At 38.8% G+C, this 16,835-nt stretch overlaps 1 protein-coding gene across 2 annotated transcripts; it reads left to right on the forward strand.

Moving 5' to 3' along the window:
* Positions 1-438: 438 nt before the first annotated feature.
* On the forward strand, positions 439-16,675 carry LOC111220157. 2 transcript variants are annotated; one of them, XM_022743148.1, is made up of 7 exons: positions 439-561; positions 948-1,078; positions 1,729-1,826; positions 2,210-2,361; positions 3,246-3,474; positions 4,147-4,367; positions 15,171-16,675. In XM_022743148.1, the coding sequence occupies exons 2-7, from the start codon at positions 960-962 to the stop codon at positions 15,336-15,338; spliced, it is 987 nt and encodes a 328-aa protein (XP_022598869.1). In that variant the 5' UTR covers positions 439-561; positions 948-959; the 3' UTR covers positions 15,339-16,675. The 2 variants fall into 2 exon arrangements, with proteins under 2 accessions (XP_022598869.1, XP_022598871.1); XM_022743150.1 differs by having other exon boundaries at positions 439-527.
* Positions 16,676-16,835: the final 160 nt, after the last annotated feature.

Below are 16,835 nucleotides of genomic sequence, written 5' to 3' on the forward strand. Positions count from 1 at the left end.
CCACGAATGACAGCTTCAAAACAGCAAAACACATTAAAAGAGACACAAAGTGATACAAAGAGATGTAACATAATCATAAGGAGACACAAAACGACCACAAATATCAGGCATGTATGTTGAAGTTGTGTATTTCTTCCAGCAATGGTTGTCAAACAGATTCTCGGTCCAAAGCATCGGATAAACATCACATGAAAATAGCAGGCATCGTTCCCTAAACGCATCACACAAACACTGCAGGACTGAGTGACGTGCTCTGACGTCATGTCTCGGAGGGCGAAATATGATGCTGCAGGTGGTGCACGTGGTCTGTTGTTTACTTCTTCCAGGAACGCTGGAAGTACAGCCGGAGAGGAGGAGGAGGAGGAGGCGGGGCGGTGAAATTGTGAAACAGCTGCTGGATAGAGTTACATTGCTTGGTATTTCGAGAAAAGACCCGTAGTCCGACATTAACGCCGGGAAAATGTCGAACTGAATTCCCCTAATTTTCCCTTCTTCAAAGGCTCTTTAAGCAGCGCGAGACCTCGACAGTAGGCTTATGAGTTGTTTTGTTTCGGTGCTTGTGTGAGTTCAGCATGCCTCTTGTCTGTGCTCTTTGTTCTCTTCACAGGGTCCTGAAGTTCAAGTTTAAGCGTGCAAGTGTTGTCAACAGAGCTGTTAAGGCTGAACGCAGCAGTTAGCATGCCTTCAGGATGCTTTTAATGCCGGAGCAATTTGTTTAGCCTAACACAATGTGTGAAATATAACTTGTAGCTAACCTTATACACAAACTTGTTGACTTGGCTTAAACATGTGTAATACAGTTTAAACAACAGCATCATGTTGACTGTACAACAGTAACAAATCCAAACATCTGCAGCTATGTAGACAAGTTTTTGTTTTTACTGCATATGTTGTCTCTTAATCAAACTGCCTGGTCATTTAGATGTTAACCTATTTTTTTTTTTCAGCCAAAGACTAGAATGCCTCAGCTTGGAAGCCTGTTTACCCACTTTCAGATCAGCTCCAAAGCTTCAGAAAGTGCCCAAGGCCAGAGCCAACTGCACACACAAACACTACCTGAATTTTTACAACATGTCAGGTAAGTACTGAGTTTACTTAAAGCTGCTCTAATAAATAAATAAAGTAAAAGGATTCATTTGTAGTGATCAATCCACAGAGAATTGACAGTTTACCCTCAGGTCTGTGGAGCATTTGATTGTCCTTAAGCTCATTGTTTTGGTTTTACAGCCTGCCACTTTACTATTTCAGCTCACACTCACCACTCTCACACTGTTTTCAGTGAAAAATCTCTGTTAAACCCACTGCGCACTATCTGCCTAGCACTGAACAGCAGACAGGCAAAGATAGCAGCTTGCTGCTGAACATAGTGGAGTAGATGTTTTCCTCTGGAGTTGGTGGAGACTAAAACAGAGGTAGAAGAAGAGTGACTTTTAAAATAACATTCGTCAGATGGCAAGAAACACAACTACAATTGAATGCAAATGTTGCTCTGTGTCTGCTGGGCATGTTAATAGGCAATTGTTTGCCAAAACGTCCATGTTTAAAAACCTTTTAAGATCATACTATGTCAAAGTTATGTCTACAGCTTGTTCCACTGCCCCCAAGTGGCTAAAAAAATGCATTGTTAACTTCTGTTTGTGCTCATGAACAGTACTTTTAATTGAAATCTAACCTAATATTTAATTTTCTTTACTTTTTTTCACCCATTTTTCCATGTGCTCACTGTAGGAAACTCACCGGGCTGAGAAATCAAGATGTTTACTGCAATCTGCGTATCCCCCAGTATCAGACTACCAAAGATGACATCAACATTGTTATACTCACAGGTTGGTGTGTGTAATGAAATGGTGTTTCATGACAGTGCTGTGCATTAAATCAATATGACATTCATACTGTGATTTAGAATTCAATATGGTATGAACATTGGTTATCATAATATAAAGATGTGTCTTCAATGGTTGTTGTAGCTGAGTTACTGTACATATAAGGGAGGAGTGAATCATTGCATGAGTTGGTTAATACTGTCCATGTCATGGTAATTTCTGTCGTCTAAATTCTATCTTGTATTTTGTTGTATGAATTGTAAGTTAAAGTAGTAAATTAATGTTTGAGCTAAGGCCTTCAGGAAATAATTGATAACTGTATTACACTAATGTTTGAAGTCTTTAAACTTTCACATAGATTAATGTTTGTTTGTTTTTTTACACAGGCCACGGGATCTTCTGCATTGATGTAAAACCCTGGAGAGGCACAGTGTCGGCGGCTCACAACCAAAACTGGCATGTGCAAGTGAAAGAAGAGGACCAAAACTTTACCAATACCTGCATTGAGCAGACTGAAGATCCCCTTAAAGCTATCATGGTAAAAAGACACATGTCGCTTGTAATGTCGAAACAGCATCATGGAAACCTGAATGTCAAACTGTCTGGCACATTTAAGTCCAAGGTCCAATCAGTTGTCCAGCACATTGTTTTCATCCAAACCCCAGCCGTGTTAAGAGATTATGAGTCACCATAACAATTTATATGGAAATTTCAAACACTACACTGGGGCTTCCTAAACTTCCCAAGTGGGCGCTCTTCATTTGAAAGGCCATAATTATGTTCATAGGGGAGGGGGGAGTGAAAGCAGGCAGGTGCCTAAACACAGCTGTCACCTTATGTGCCTGGGTCTGTGAGGAGTCATTCATTTCCATCTCTATAGATGCTCGATTTGGACTGGGAGCTTGACAGAAGAGTCTGATGGCAAACACACACTGCATAATTGAAAAAGTTCTGCTTGAATTGGATCTATTAACTTAATTAATTTACACAAAGGAGATACAGCTCGACCGTCTGTGCCAATTTGAGGATGTATAATTTCTTAAAATAGGTCCAATTAGAAATTAAGGGGACGTCTAAATTTGTATGTCTTTAATGTTGTCACATAACAGATCTGTTGATTACTGATACATCGAACTAGCTTTTAATTTAACAAGATAATTGAAACTTCTCCAATGTTGCCTAAAAATACAGTCTATAAAATTATTATTTAAATCAGAGACTGATCAAAGAAAATATAAAGAAGACAAATCTGACTGGACACTGGACTCTATATTTCTGATGCTATAGGCACATTTCAGTTGGCACCAAAACTTATTAAGGCTTGATACCCATCCCTGGTGGTTTTCATACATTTTATAGATAGATCATATGTGAATTAAAATAATCATTTCCATCCCTAGATTTAACTGTCTTCTCCTCTAGACCAAGACGGCTAACTTATGTGGCCATTTGAAGAGGAGTGGAGTGTCCGTGCGCCAAAGCCTTTTCTTCCCCAGGGTCATCTTCCTCTCCCCAGACTGCGAGCTGGAGGAGGAGCTGAGGAAGAGGAGGGAGCTGGTCTCCCACAGCCAGATAGACGACTTCCTCAGATCTTTCAGGGAGGGCTACATGGCCTGGATATCAGATGCACTGACTCCTTCATGGCTCTCTGGTGAGTGGGTCCATAAAGGATAGACATTAATACTCAAGGAAATCAGTCAGTGTTCTGTTAAACTGTAAAAATCTCCATCACGTCAACATGTTATTTTCTCTATTTCTGAGTCCTAAACTATGAGAGTGACGACAGATCGTTTTCAACTTGTTTCCAAATTAGCTTGTTTCAGGAACTGACAGATTAAAACAGACAGTTGTGCAAGAATCAACTAAAATTACACTTGGTGATAAAAAAAAAAAAATCAACCTGTTTCCAAAACAAATCCACTTGTTTTAAGAATGCTTTATTATCAGTGTTGTTTTTCTTCATTGTAGTGCAGCACTTCACCTTATTCTGTTCTTAGTCCTGTTTTATGATTTTATAATTTGAATTTTGAAATGGTTTTGGAAACAAGGTGCTCATTATGTGTCCCCTGTTTGAATTTTGCAGGGCACCTTTGTTGTATGTCATCGCTTCCCTCTCTTCTCTCATTTCCTGTCATCTCTCACCTGATGACACTCAAAAAAAAACAAAAAAAACGCATGAAATATTCTAATAGGACTTTTAGAACTCATCAATTTTTTTTTTTTTTTGCAGCGTAATGAATTCCACCATAGAGTAAAATTACATTAAGCAGGCTTCTTCTGACAGGAATGCTACCAAGTCACCGTGTTGCTTTTTGTCCTGCAGGTCATCTGTCGTACAGGCAGATGGAGTCAGTGCGGGAGGTCCTGAGGAGGGTGGGAACATGGGATCTAATGCGGCTGCACTGTGGCGAGCAGCTGAAAGGAGACTTCCAGGGCTGCCAGTACATCGCTCTCAACAGACAGGAGACGGACACGCTTGAGTTTTCCAGAGTCAAGACCCTGTCAGCTGATGCACTGTGGGCCCTGCTGGGACATGCTCCTCAGGTCAGTCCACTGCACTGGCTCTGATGAGCTACCAGGAACAGGTACTGTAAGTAAATGAGGGTTGAAAGCTGTGTCAGTGGCTCCAAATAATAATATAAAGCATAGAGCCCAACATGAGCCATAAGACCAGCAGGTGGCAGTAGTACTTTATGACTGACTCACTCACATTTCATTCCTCTCATGTTCAGAGAGCTGGAAAAACACAGGTTTGATTTAGGTTGAAGACTGCAGAACATGACAGCGATTTTACAGTTATTTGAAAACAATTATGATCATTTAAAAATGTCAGGATATTACTGTATAAACATCAGATTAAGTGATTACCATACAGTTTTAGCCAAGAGCCATTCAGTTAAAGAAAAAATTATACTTTGCATTTTTTAATCACACCACAGATCATTTATAATTATCAAGCTAAGTTCAACTAATTACAGTCATTATTATTTATAAGTAAAGCAATTATAGTGTCCTTTTTTTCAAAATTAAATCTTAATTCAAATTCTAGAAAAAGCTGAATAAAGATTCTTTGAAACCTGTAGGGCTGCCTTCCCTCTAGTGCTCTCTCAGATCATTTCCATTAGCACTCCTAGTGTTAATTTCTGCCTTAACCTTTCAGTTTTATATTGAGGTAAGTCATTCTGCTTTCCTGCAAGGCACTCATTAGCACGTGAGTGAATGAAAAATCATGGCAAGTGCACAGTCTCAAAAGCATCATATGAGCCTATTCACATTCTTAGATTCGTTGGTATTTTTGATTGTTATTGTTTATTTTATTGCAAGGTAATGAATGGATTTGGCAAAATCTTAACTGTCACTATGGCAGTGAATATAAAGGTTGAATCCGAATGATTTACACAGAATAATGTGACATTTTTACCTGAAAGAATCCGCAAACATTGAATTATTTTTGCTCATGCCACCGTGCTTCAGTCCTGCTTGTTAAATAAATTTGTTGAATAAACTACATGTTAGACAGACAAAGGTCAGAACTCTTAAAGTCCGGGGAGTGTGACCCCTACTCAGCGGCCATTACAGATTCACACCCACTGTCAGCACCAAAACACTCAGCCTGGGCTTTCCTTACAGACTCCACTCAGGCTTTAGTTTTCCCCCCACCCCACCCTAAACACCCAGACTGTATGTACTCTCCCCTCTCGCCTCCAGCTGCTGTGCATTTGATACATGACCCGACAATCATTAGACCGTCTTCAGCAGGCCCTTTTCTAGCCCAAGGGGACACACACGACGACAACGAAATATATTATTTTCAAAGAAATATTTGTAAATGGAGGCAGTGTGAGGTGCATGTTGCCCCCATATTTCACAGAGACATGTGACATTGACAATAGATGGTAAATATCCTGCTTTTCTGTCGACCCCCCCCCCCCCCCCCCAAAAAAAATACACACCTATGTATATATTTGTTTCCCATTATTAGATTCCAAGTATTCAGTTGCAATAACCACTTGGAAAAAAATATTTTACTTCAGGATTTCTTCAGTCGACTTAAACATTTTAAGATTTTGCTCCTTTGGACTTGATGACTGTGTCACCCTTTCTTCTGTAGAAAAAAGAAAAAGATCCTTGCTCGTGTGTAGCAGCTGTGAGGGGAAGCTTGAGGGGGGTGGCAAAGAAACCTGATAGCTCCCCCAGGCGTATTTTCAGAACCCAGAAATAATGCATGCTTTTGATTTGTTACTTGTAAACACACAGGGCTGGAAGATCTGCGATATGACCTACAGTTTCACTCAGGCATCTGTTTGGTTGTTAGAAGTGGCACCAGATGTATCCACAAAGCCACCGTGGAGGCACTAGGTGTGTTTTCTGTGGGCTCAGTCAATTACTCTGCGGAGAATGGGATGTCTACATGTCCCCAAAGTGGAGAATGATTGAGTAGAGTGGCTGTAATTTATTAATTATGGTCTATATTCTTAGACCACGGTTCTGGCTTCATTCAATTTGTATGGATTGAGGGGTAATTACAGTGTGTGTGTGTGTGTGTGTGTGTGTGTGTGTGTGTGTGTGTGTGTGTGTGTGTGTGTGTGTGTGTGTGTGTGTGTGTTAGGGAGGGAGGGAGAGAAAGAGCTTTAGATCTATTCATGTCATAATTTAAAGTGCAGGTTACTTATGTTGTTCATCTTCATGTCGTCTCCTACTCTGAATTTTGACTGTTTCATGAGGCTTTTGTACCAGTTTATAGAATCCAGTCAATTCAGGAGGAGCAGAAAATGAAGCCCCTGTGTTTAAAAAAAAAAAAACTAACTCACAGTCAGCATATAGAATGTCTACTAATTGCCTAGCTGAGAAACAACAATTGAGTTCCTTCGACCGTAACTTGACTACACCACCCTGTCAGCTGATTAATAGAAGCAAAGCCACAGAGCAAAAAGCTGCAAATTCACCGACAACATCTCGGCTGACAAATAATCAGGCCTCGTTTTTCGGGAGATACATCTCGTCTCTGTGACTGGCTACAGATTCCACACAGATGTAGCTTGTTAATTTAACTCCACGCTGACATTCCTCTCTGTTTGGCCATCTCCCAGGCTGCACGCGTCACAGGCCTGTAATGGACAGGCTGCTGCACTCTGTGCTTAGCACAGAAAAGGCAGAGAGGGGAGACATCAACCGCTTTGTGGTGATAATGAATGGAGGCACACAAAAGGCCAGGAGCTGGCCATTTACAAAGCCTGCAAATTCTGCTGCCTAAATAGATAATATTGGCAGCCACTGTGGCTTTTTGGTCTCTTTATGTAGAGAAAAAAAAGAAAATGAAGCCATTTGAAGAAATCATATGCACTGCCCATTACTATTAATTATAAATCATTTATTTACAATCATTTGCGAATGTGGCAACCTTATATTTACTGATAAAAAAAATTATGTGAACAAGGCTGTCTGTAATTTCACTGAAAACCTGTGACCTTGTAAATGGATGTTTTTTGACCACACAAACATCTCAGGTATATTTTCAGTTACCAGACATGAACAGAGAAAGTTTTTTTTAACCAAAAGTGCAATTTATCGGATTGTAAGTCCCCTAGAGTTCACTGCCCATCGGTTCATCAGGTATTCGACTAAGCTCGGTGGAGGGATGATGTCTGTGAGTTTAAAAGGAAAGTTTTTTTGAAGAAATTCACAGAGAGAAAGATCTATTAGTTGCACAGCATTTTTCAACAAAAATGAAAATTGTGGGGAAATTGCCAGGATGTTCAGATTTCTGTAATTGCAGCATCGCTCTCGAAAGGAAACTGGAATTGGAAATAATTTGCACCAGAGTGTGTGTAGGAAGCTACAGAGGAAAGCTAACCATGCAATTACACATGAGAAGAGTGCTGCAGAATCACAAGTGTCTGTAATGAACTAGTGAAGACACCAGCACTTACACGGTGGAAGGCAATGATAAAAGCTGCCTTGTAATAGCGTGTGATTAAACTTGGTAAAATCTATTTTTTCACTCGAGCACTAAACCGCAGTGAAGAGTCCCGTGGAGAGATTCTGCATCTGTCAATTTGAAGATGACTCAATGTGTTTCCTCCAAATTCATCACCCAGCCTGCAATACCAGTCATTTTAGAGAGCTCTTCAAGCGCTCTTTTGTTAATTTAGTTAAACATCAACCGCCAGAGTTCATGTTTTACACATTCCTACTTAATACAGGTGGAGATTGAGTTTGAGTAAATTTGAATACATGTTTAAAATAAAGCTCCAATCCATTAATATTCATTACATAATAATTTCTTTGAATGTGGAATGAGCTGTGGTTGTTGAAGACACACAGCAGGTAGTAATATCTGTGATACTCATAAATATTGTATTCAGTATACTGAATGCAAAAAAATCACAGAAAAAAACGACATATGACTTCATAAGACTGAGCGATGTTGTTAAAATAGACATCATGATATTTAACAAGAGTGTTCAGCCAATATTAATATACATCACAAATGTGAGAAAGAGTAAAATCACATATAAAATAACTGATGTTCAGTGCAATGAAGTGTGTTCCATTGGGATGCTTTACATCAGTAGAACCAAAAAGTTCAATAATTGATTTAGTCAGTTTTTAATTTAATTAATTAATTTCAACAACAGAATTTTGTAAAACAATGACATTACATGTAGAGCTAAAACAATAAGTCAGTTGATAGAAACTCAATTGGCAATTATATAACTACTTTTGATAATTCATTAATCATTTCAGTCATTTTTCAAGCAAAAATGCCGAATATGTCCAGTTTGTCATACGTGGTGATGAGATGCTTTACTTAAAATGTTTGAGTTTTGGATTGTTAGTTTGATAAAACAAGCATCACTTTGGAGCCTGGGGTGGGCTTATTTTCCCTAACATTTCATAGAAATAATGATTAATCAATCAAATAAAATGCAGATTCAGTAATGAAAATAATCATTAGTTACAGCCCATATGATATGATCATATTCATAGTCTGTTAACAATAATATTGAATTATTGCCCATCCCTTTGCGATGGCTCGCTCAGCTCATCTATTTGTTTTGGGGATTCAGGATATTCCAGTGATCCCCACAGTATAGGTTGTACGATGTGATCAATAGGGATTCATGAATAATGAAGAGGCCGAGTGGAGCAGAGACACTTAATTACAGTTTCAAAAGCCATTCTCGTTAATTGAGGAGAATAAAGGTGGTGAAGGGGACTGTGGCAACGTTTAGAATTTTTTATCTGTGACTTTGTATTTTTTATTATTATTATTATCCTTATTATTATTATTATTATTATTATTATTAGTGCATTTCTGTGTTTGGCATTTAATATCATAGTTTATTTTGTGTGCTCAGTCCATTTCCTCTGACCACCTGTGAGCAGACTATCGTTCTTTTAATGTAAAGGCTAATATGCTGCATATCCAGACAGTGTGTGGCCACTGTGTGCAGCAGATACAGTATATAATTGACAGCCCTGCCATCTGTTACAGTTACGTGAAATTATGGATAAACTAGTTAACAGACACTTTGGCCCATTGTCTGTTGTTTTGATAATCACCCTTAATAACGGACGGCATCAATATGGTCTTTAAACCTGATTTGGGAGTTAATGGAGTCAGATGGGGGCAGTCAGTGTATGCTCTGGGGGTAATGCTGTTAGAGATGTTCGTAAAGAGCAAATTAAATCAGTCATAGATTGTGCCCTCTCAAGTCAGCCAGACAACCAGACCCATTGAGGAGAAAAAGGAGGGGGATTCATATTTTAACCTCTCGCAGAAAATGCACTTATGTGGATGGAAATAAAGTCAGAGCTGGGTGAATGGATGTAAATGGTTATTGCCAAGAGTCTAATGGCTTCCTGTTAGCTGAGGCAGGTTGTTTGGAAGCAGAGACGTAGCTATTCAGAACTTAACCAGTAATTTTTTTTGCATCCATGGCTTTAGGCAAATGTAGTTATGGACGGTAATGTCACCAAACCAAAGTTTAGGCATCTTAATGAATGGTCCAGAACTGGGGCACATAAGAGTTCAGTTATGATGTTTGAAGCAGCAAGCAGTTATTGGACTGATGCCATTCAGGGCTTCATTTACTCTCCTCTACTACTCCAACAATTAGTAGATGAATTAATTAGTTGGTCAACAGAAACTTACACAGAAATGTTGATTAACAGCTAATTGGAAAATGAAAAACATTCACTGGCTCCAGCTTCTCAAATGTGAGGATTCCATACTTATGTGTCTATTCTATATCTCTAATATCTATATCTGTATATCTAATTTCCCCCTGGGATTAATAAAATGTTATCTTATCATTGTAAATTGAATATCTTCAAGTGCTGGTTGGGCAAATCAGGCACTGTGGAAACATCACCTTTGGCTCTGGGAACTTATGATGGGGGCTTTTGAGTATTTTCTGACATTTTATACATTTTATAACATTTAAGCAATTAATAGAAAAAATAATTTGACAGATTAATCATTACTGATATTAACTTTTTTGTTTCAAACCTATGAAACAATGAGTCAAAGACTCACTCTTTGCATTGTTGATGTGTCAATTATAAATTTTGCAAATTTAATGCATCAATCCGGTAAAAGGGATAAAATGGCTGAAACCTGATTGTTCTAGTTTACTTACTTATACTTGTAGTTATTGCTGTTACTGCCAATAGATTCATATTACGACAACTGCTCCTACACTGCTGAGAGTGAAATGTGCTCAGCACTGTTCAGGCAACAATGAACAGATATTCAAAAATGGGGGAAATTGTTTAACTTGTTGAACCTTTTGACTCCTATCCTGCTTTTTGAGAGAGGTTTTTCTAAATTAAAACAAATGGACCATTTTTCATCATCTTCTCAAAGATTTATACATTTGAAGGTAGGGAGACGCCATATTTGCAGGGTTTCAGATACCGTCTATACTTTGCTGTGAATTGTACATGGAATTATTTTAAGACAGCATGATTTTAGAAAATTACCATAATGACTGAAAAGATGAAAGTCTACTCTAAAGATAAATACATTATAAAGTATGTTAAACTGATGCACCCTTTGATAACTTTAGTTATAGTTGATGAGTACCAGACATCTATGAAAGATTGTCATAGAGCGAGTTTAAATTAGATATTGAACACTATTTATGGAAAAAGTTTTCAGTGTTTCTGATTCTTACCTAATGTTTTTATCTTATTTTAGAACAATGTTAAAAACATAATTTTCTTTTCTCCTTGTAATAGAATAAAGTTAGCTTCATATTATTTGTCTTATGTTTCTGAGTCAGTAAATCCAAACTAAAATCAAATTGAGAAAAACAATAATCTGTCTTGGATCAAACCAGCAAGTTCAGGAATTGAATCAAACCCCTGATAATCCAGTGATTCACACCTCTCCTCCCAGGTCGTTAATATATTCATCTAGTGAGCCAAACCACACAGTGTTTACCTAATTGCCTCGTTACATCCAGCCGAAATGACAGCGAAACACTTGGTCCGATTCCATCGCATTTGGCTCGTCGACAAAGATGTTTGGTGTGCCAGAGGTGTGTTACTCAGTGTTCCTCCCCATCTGTGTCTGGTGAGACACGGTGTGGAACAAAGAGTCCGTCGTCTGAGGCCGGTGTGGCGTTACGCTCACTCAGAGTTCACCTGAAACACTGCACCCATGGCTCCGGGTAACAGCCCCTGCTGACTGATACCCCGCTGGGATTCTTTGACTTTATCAGGGAAGAATCTGAACTTTGTCAATGGCAATACACACAGGTGGTGACACGTCCCTACCCAATTACACAGTTCCTCACATTATTCATGTTCATCACACCTGTCAGACCTTCAACGGCAAATAATCACATTAATATCGGAACAATTAGATGATCTGCAAGTTCGTGATGCATGTTCATATGTTTTGTTTGCCAATTAAAAGAAGTCATTTGGGATTTCTGAACTGTCACTACACCAACCTGGTTGAGAATCTGTGACATAAACACCCCCACAGGTAGAAGATAAGGAAACCAGTGAAGACAGCCATCAGCTATTTGTAAGGTTTCCTTTTTTTTTTAGATGGAGAATGAGCTGTTGTCTTGAGTTTAAGAGGGTAAAAGGTCAACAGTGAACCAGAGGCAGGATTTATGATTGTTAGCAGACGGTAAATAAGAACATGGAGTTTGTCTCGTTGAAATGTGAGGAGTGATGTCATTCACACGACTCCCCCGACACCGAAAGTGAGAGGCTGAACAGGGGGTAGACACCGTTAGGTGAGCTTTCAGCCCTTTGTGTGACACCCAACCTTAGCCCCAAGGGTCCTATCCTCGCAATGAAGAGCTATATACACACACATACACACACACACACATACACACACACACACACACACACTCAGGCCTGTCTGTGCTTGAAATAGTGATGATTCTCGTCCACTTGTGGACAATTCACAGACAGAAGTGAGACACTTTTAGCGACTGTTCATCTTGGCGTTTAGAAAGCTGTGCAGCTGTGACATGTAGGATGCAGATTGCACTTTAAGTAACATTTTTTTATGTCAGCCGCTCCTTTACACTTTGTTCCACTGTAAATAAGACACTGTATCGTCTTCACCCTCAGACACTTGCCTCAAGTGGTTAAAAGGGTAGCATGTAGTAACAGTTCCTGTACCTGACACATCGTCTCTATAGATCAACACCTGGCAGGCAGGTAGTCTAGACCACACAGAACTCCCCTCTTTGATTTGATGCCAAAGACGGCAGCATCCTTCCTGTATGGCAGAGGAAGACTTGCGTAAATCAGACTTGTTTTAGTGCTTGATTTTCAAATCATACAGGATTTTCTTATAGATTTTCTGTAGAATGTGTTGGTATAGGATGCATTCATTGTTGTCTAAACCATTGTCCGCTATCAATTTTAAGTCCTGATTCCTACAAATCTCATTGGTATAATCCCAATAATATTTTTGAAAAAAGGCCTCCAAAATTCTTTTTTTTTCTTCTATTTGGAGGGTTTTTCTTTTCTTTTTTCCACACCATTTTCTAATAACCAGTTTCCAGATTGTTGGAGGCAGGTAATCCAATCAGCATGGTTGTCTGCTCTGCATATTTTCTTTTATTAAAAGAACATTCAGAATATTGTGCAGCCTTGACGGAGGTAAATGCTCTTTGGATGCTGTATGTGCAGTATGTGTGTTTCGTAGCCTCTCACACTGCTCTTGCTAAATGACGTGAATATTTTGTATACTTATGTCCAGGCAGAACCAGTATTGTGTCTGTGCCTCTGCAACGCCGCAAAGATGGAAGTACTCAACTTTGGTTCCACTAAATTAGTTAATTGCTGATTACCAACTATTACGTTTGGCTGTAATTTGTTAGAATAATTCCTCTCTGATGTTTTTGTGTTGGTTTATATGCCTCTCTGCCACCAGCTGTCATGAGGCTATTTTTTCATGCATCCTAAATTAATAGACACTCACTCACTCTGAAGTGTCTGATGCTATTGTAATACGAGCCATGTGGCGTTCGGCCAAGGCTGCAATATAAGACACAATTGTTTAGTTTTTCTCTCTCTTTCTCCCTGTTTTAATGCACACTAATAAGTAACTAAATGGTGGAAAGATGTGTGTCTGAAATCGCAGTGGCCTTTGTTGCGGATAATTAGGTTAGCAGCAAGAGTGTGCAGGTGTTGTGTGCTTGTGTTGTGTTATCGACTTGCTCATATTCGTAGGCTGTCAGGGGTGTCGCACTTCCCATCAGCCCCAAAGCTCACCAACCTCTTCACTATTAAAATGATCACTTTCAATAGCAGACAAAGGAAAGAGGGAACATATCTAGTGCAGGGTATTTTCCCCACCTCTAATGCTTATCTGCCTTTTGATGTCGGCGTAATAAAAGGCCTATTGGGCTTCCACAATGACCTGCAAAATGGACAAGGGCCGATATACTGGGCTCTGACTGTCGCTACCATTAACTAAAAGGCCCAGACATTATGGAGAGCCAGGGATGAAAGAACATGGAAAAAAAATAATAATTGAAAAATTGCCTAATGCTAAAGTGAAAGAAAATGGAACTGTGAAAAGGCACTGTAATATTCTGTTATCCCCTGTAAATGCAGCCAAACAAGAGATGCAGCGAGGCATTCTTTTTGAAATGGATGTGGTTCAGTTACCTGCATGTCTAAATCTAGTTAGGCTTCCATTGTCAGGCTCAAACATAACAGGCAGTTTTGATGTAGTGTTAAAGCGTATTATGCCCTACAACCTACATAAAATCAAGAGAGGTATGACTCCATTCAAGATGTGGAGGGGAATTAAAAAAGCTCAGAGCGAGAACAAGGTTAATTTAATATTTATTCTGTTTTAGACTGCTGTCGGATCACTTCTCCAACAGCTTTTCTGACACAAAATTTTTGCAGGGTTAGGGAAAGTTAATTTTTCCAAAAGCTATTTCATTGAACAACGAATTGGTTCCTAAAGCGTATCTCAGTATTATCTTACAATAAAGGAGAATTGTTTTTTTTGTTTTTTTACCATGTAATACACACCTCAAACTATAATTGACCTCCCCAGTAAACATGGTATAACTGAAAAAATCAGCCTATTAATCGATCAGTCCAAATTAATCAGCAACGATTTTGCTAATCAATTTATTGTTTGAGTCACTTTTGAGTTGAATATGTTTGGGGTTTTAACTGTCAATTCTGTCAATTTTATGATATTTCTTAGATTTATCAATAAATGTGTTAATCAAGAAAATCAGCAGATTAACCAGTAATGAAAAAAAATAAAGCATAGATTTTGTCATTTCCTTAAAATCAGGCTAAATATAGTTTTTAAAAAACACATTTTTTTTATACATGTAGGCTATAGACATACAACGTTTTCTATGTTATTTGAAGGACTACATTTCAATGTGAATTTACCAGTTATAAACTGAAATTCAATTCTGTGGGAATAATTATTATGTAATCTAGATGTCTAAGAAGCTTAGATACCAAATCTATACTTTCGTGGTCAAAATGGACCTCAAGCTTGACCAAATTTTTTTTATTCTAGTCATGGATTAATCCCAGTCCCTCTTTCAACAAGCCAGAATCACTAGGTTTATACTGGCTGTTCAATCTACAGGCCAACCGACCAAGCAACAGCTTGTAAATGTAGCAGTCAAAGGTGAAAGTCATGAGTGTCTGCTTAGCTCTAACCAGAGGTCAGAAGGTCCGAGTCAGGGTCATGACCCCAGGAAAAGCCCTGACAATCCATGAAAAGCACCTTGTTTTTAGCCACTTGAAGACCAGAAGTTTCTTAATAAATTCTCACTCTCTAACCTTAATTATCTGTATTTCCTCTTTCTCTTCTCCCAGGTAACAGTTAAAATGTATAAGCGTGGCTCTCATGGCTGGCTGGGTAAATCTGTGAGCGCCACCACCACCATCCCATCCAACACCTTTGTCATCTTCAGGATCAGCGGGGAGGAAGCAGATGCCAAAATCCCAGCGGACACCATTCACAGCATCACACTCAGCATATGACCGTGTGTATGGGCAATAAAGAGGATAGCCCTCACAACAAACGTGCAGATGCAAAAAAAAAACTCTTTATTTAGTTCATTTTTACTGAGTGCCTTTTACTATGCAGTGTTTGTATTTTGTTATATTGTTCCAATAGTACAAGTCCTGAATGTCTTTATGTGAGAATTTATTAAGGAAAAAGAAAAGAAAAGAAAAGAAAAAGCCCCATTTGCCAATTTTCCTGATTTTACGATCCTCAGTGGCAATGTTATGTTAATGAAGATGGTTTCAGACAATTAGCCTGATTAACTTTCTCTTGTTTTGAATTTCTAGGGCTAGCCCACACTTTACACTAGCCATTAATTAATCATTATGTTAGCTGATTGTGTCACATCAGTTCAGGATTGAAGTGTTTAATGTGTTAATTGTGGCAGTTAAAAACCGGTGGCCTCCAGTGCGATGAGGGCCGAGCATGTTACTGCCTCTATGGGTTTAATGGGAAGTGATTTACGGTCTGTTTAGACGGTGTAACTGTAAGGTGCTTTATTAATATGCTCTACAGCACAGAGGAGACGATAACGTATTCAAGAGCGCACAGGCGCAGCCACCAGCGCCATTCATAACTGTGTCTGAGTCACTTTCCATCAGTTACCAGGCTTACACAGCTGCGCTAACAGCTAGCAATTGTATTTACTGGGCCTGGTAGTGGCCAAAATGAAGTTATTTCCATCAAGATATCAGTGCCTTTAGCTAATGCAATAGAGGGAGCTCTCCGTGTTGATGGTATCTCTTTGCATGGCATCTCTCTACCTGAAACATCATTACACTGTACTCAAGCTCCTCACTTTTTCAAAATGTCTGTTTACTGTTTCACCTGAGGGAGGGACAGATCATTGGTGGTTGTACAAACAGCACTGTGCTGTTTGCACTAATAGGCGCACATTTTTTAGACTCTGGTTGTTCTGAGATGTCAGTCAACATTGCTTGAATTTGTAAGTGCTTTTGATGAATTCACTGTCTTTGTATATTTAAACTTCAGTACTAAAGAGTGTCCTCAGGAACAGTTTTCTCCACAGCACTTGTTAAACAGTAGTGGCACCATTATATGATCTGGGATGAGAAGGAAAAAATTACTGTATGTAATTCACATGAGTGGTGGGTGCAGGTTGGTTTTATTGTATTTTCATTAAATGAATAATTTGTTCATTTAAAAAAAAAAAAAAAAACGTCAAGCACTTTCAAGAAGCATGACTGCTTACCATACTCTTCATTGATTGATTTAAGCATGGTGGTTTTATTCATTGGTGTGTTTTTTTTTTCAGTCATTGTGTTTTTATGTTTACATGTATTTGTATTATCTGGTGTCGTAATAAACTGATTTAATGATTCAATGCTTCTCATAATGATTTACAAGGTTTTGAATGAGGTGGCCCCTCCCGGGTTTCTTTCCTTCAGATCTGCATGCTGCAAACGATCTGTAATATTCGGTCATTTGTCAGTACTGGGTCACAAGGCTTC

The sequence above is a fragment of the Seriola dumerili genome, unplaced genomic scaffold (assembly GCF_002260705.1).
Source record: "Seriola dumerili isolate Sdu_G_001 unplaced genomic scaffold, Sdu_1.0 BDQW01000068.1, whole genome shotgun sequence".
NCBI lineage: Eukaryota > Metazoa > Chordata > Actinopteri > Carangiformes > Carangidae > Seriola > Seriola dumerili.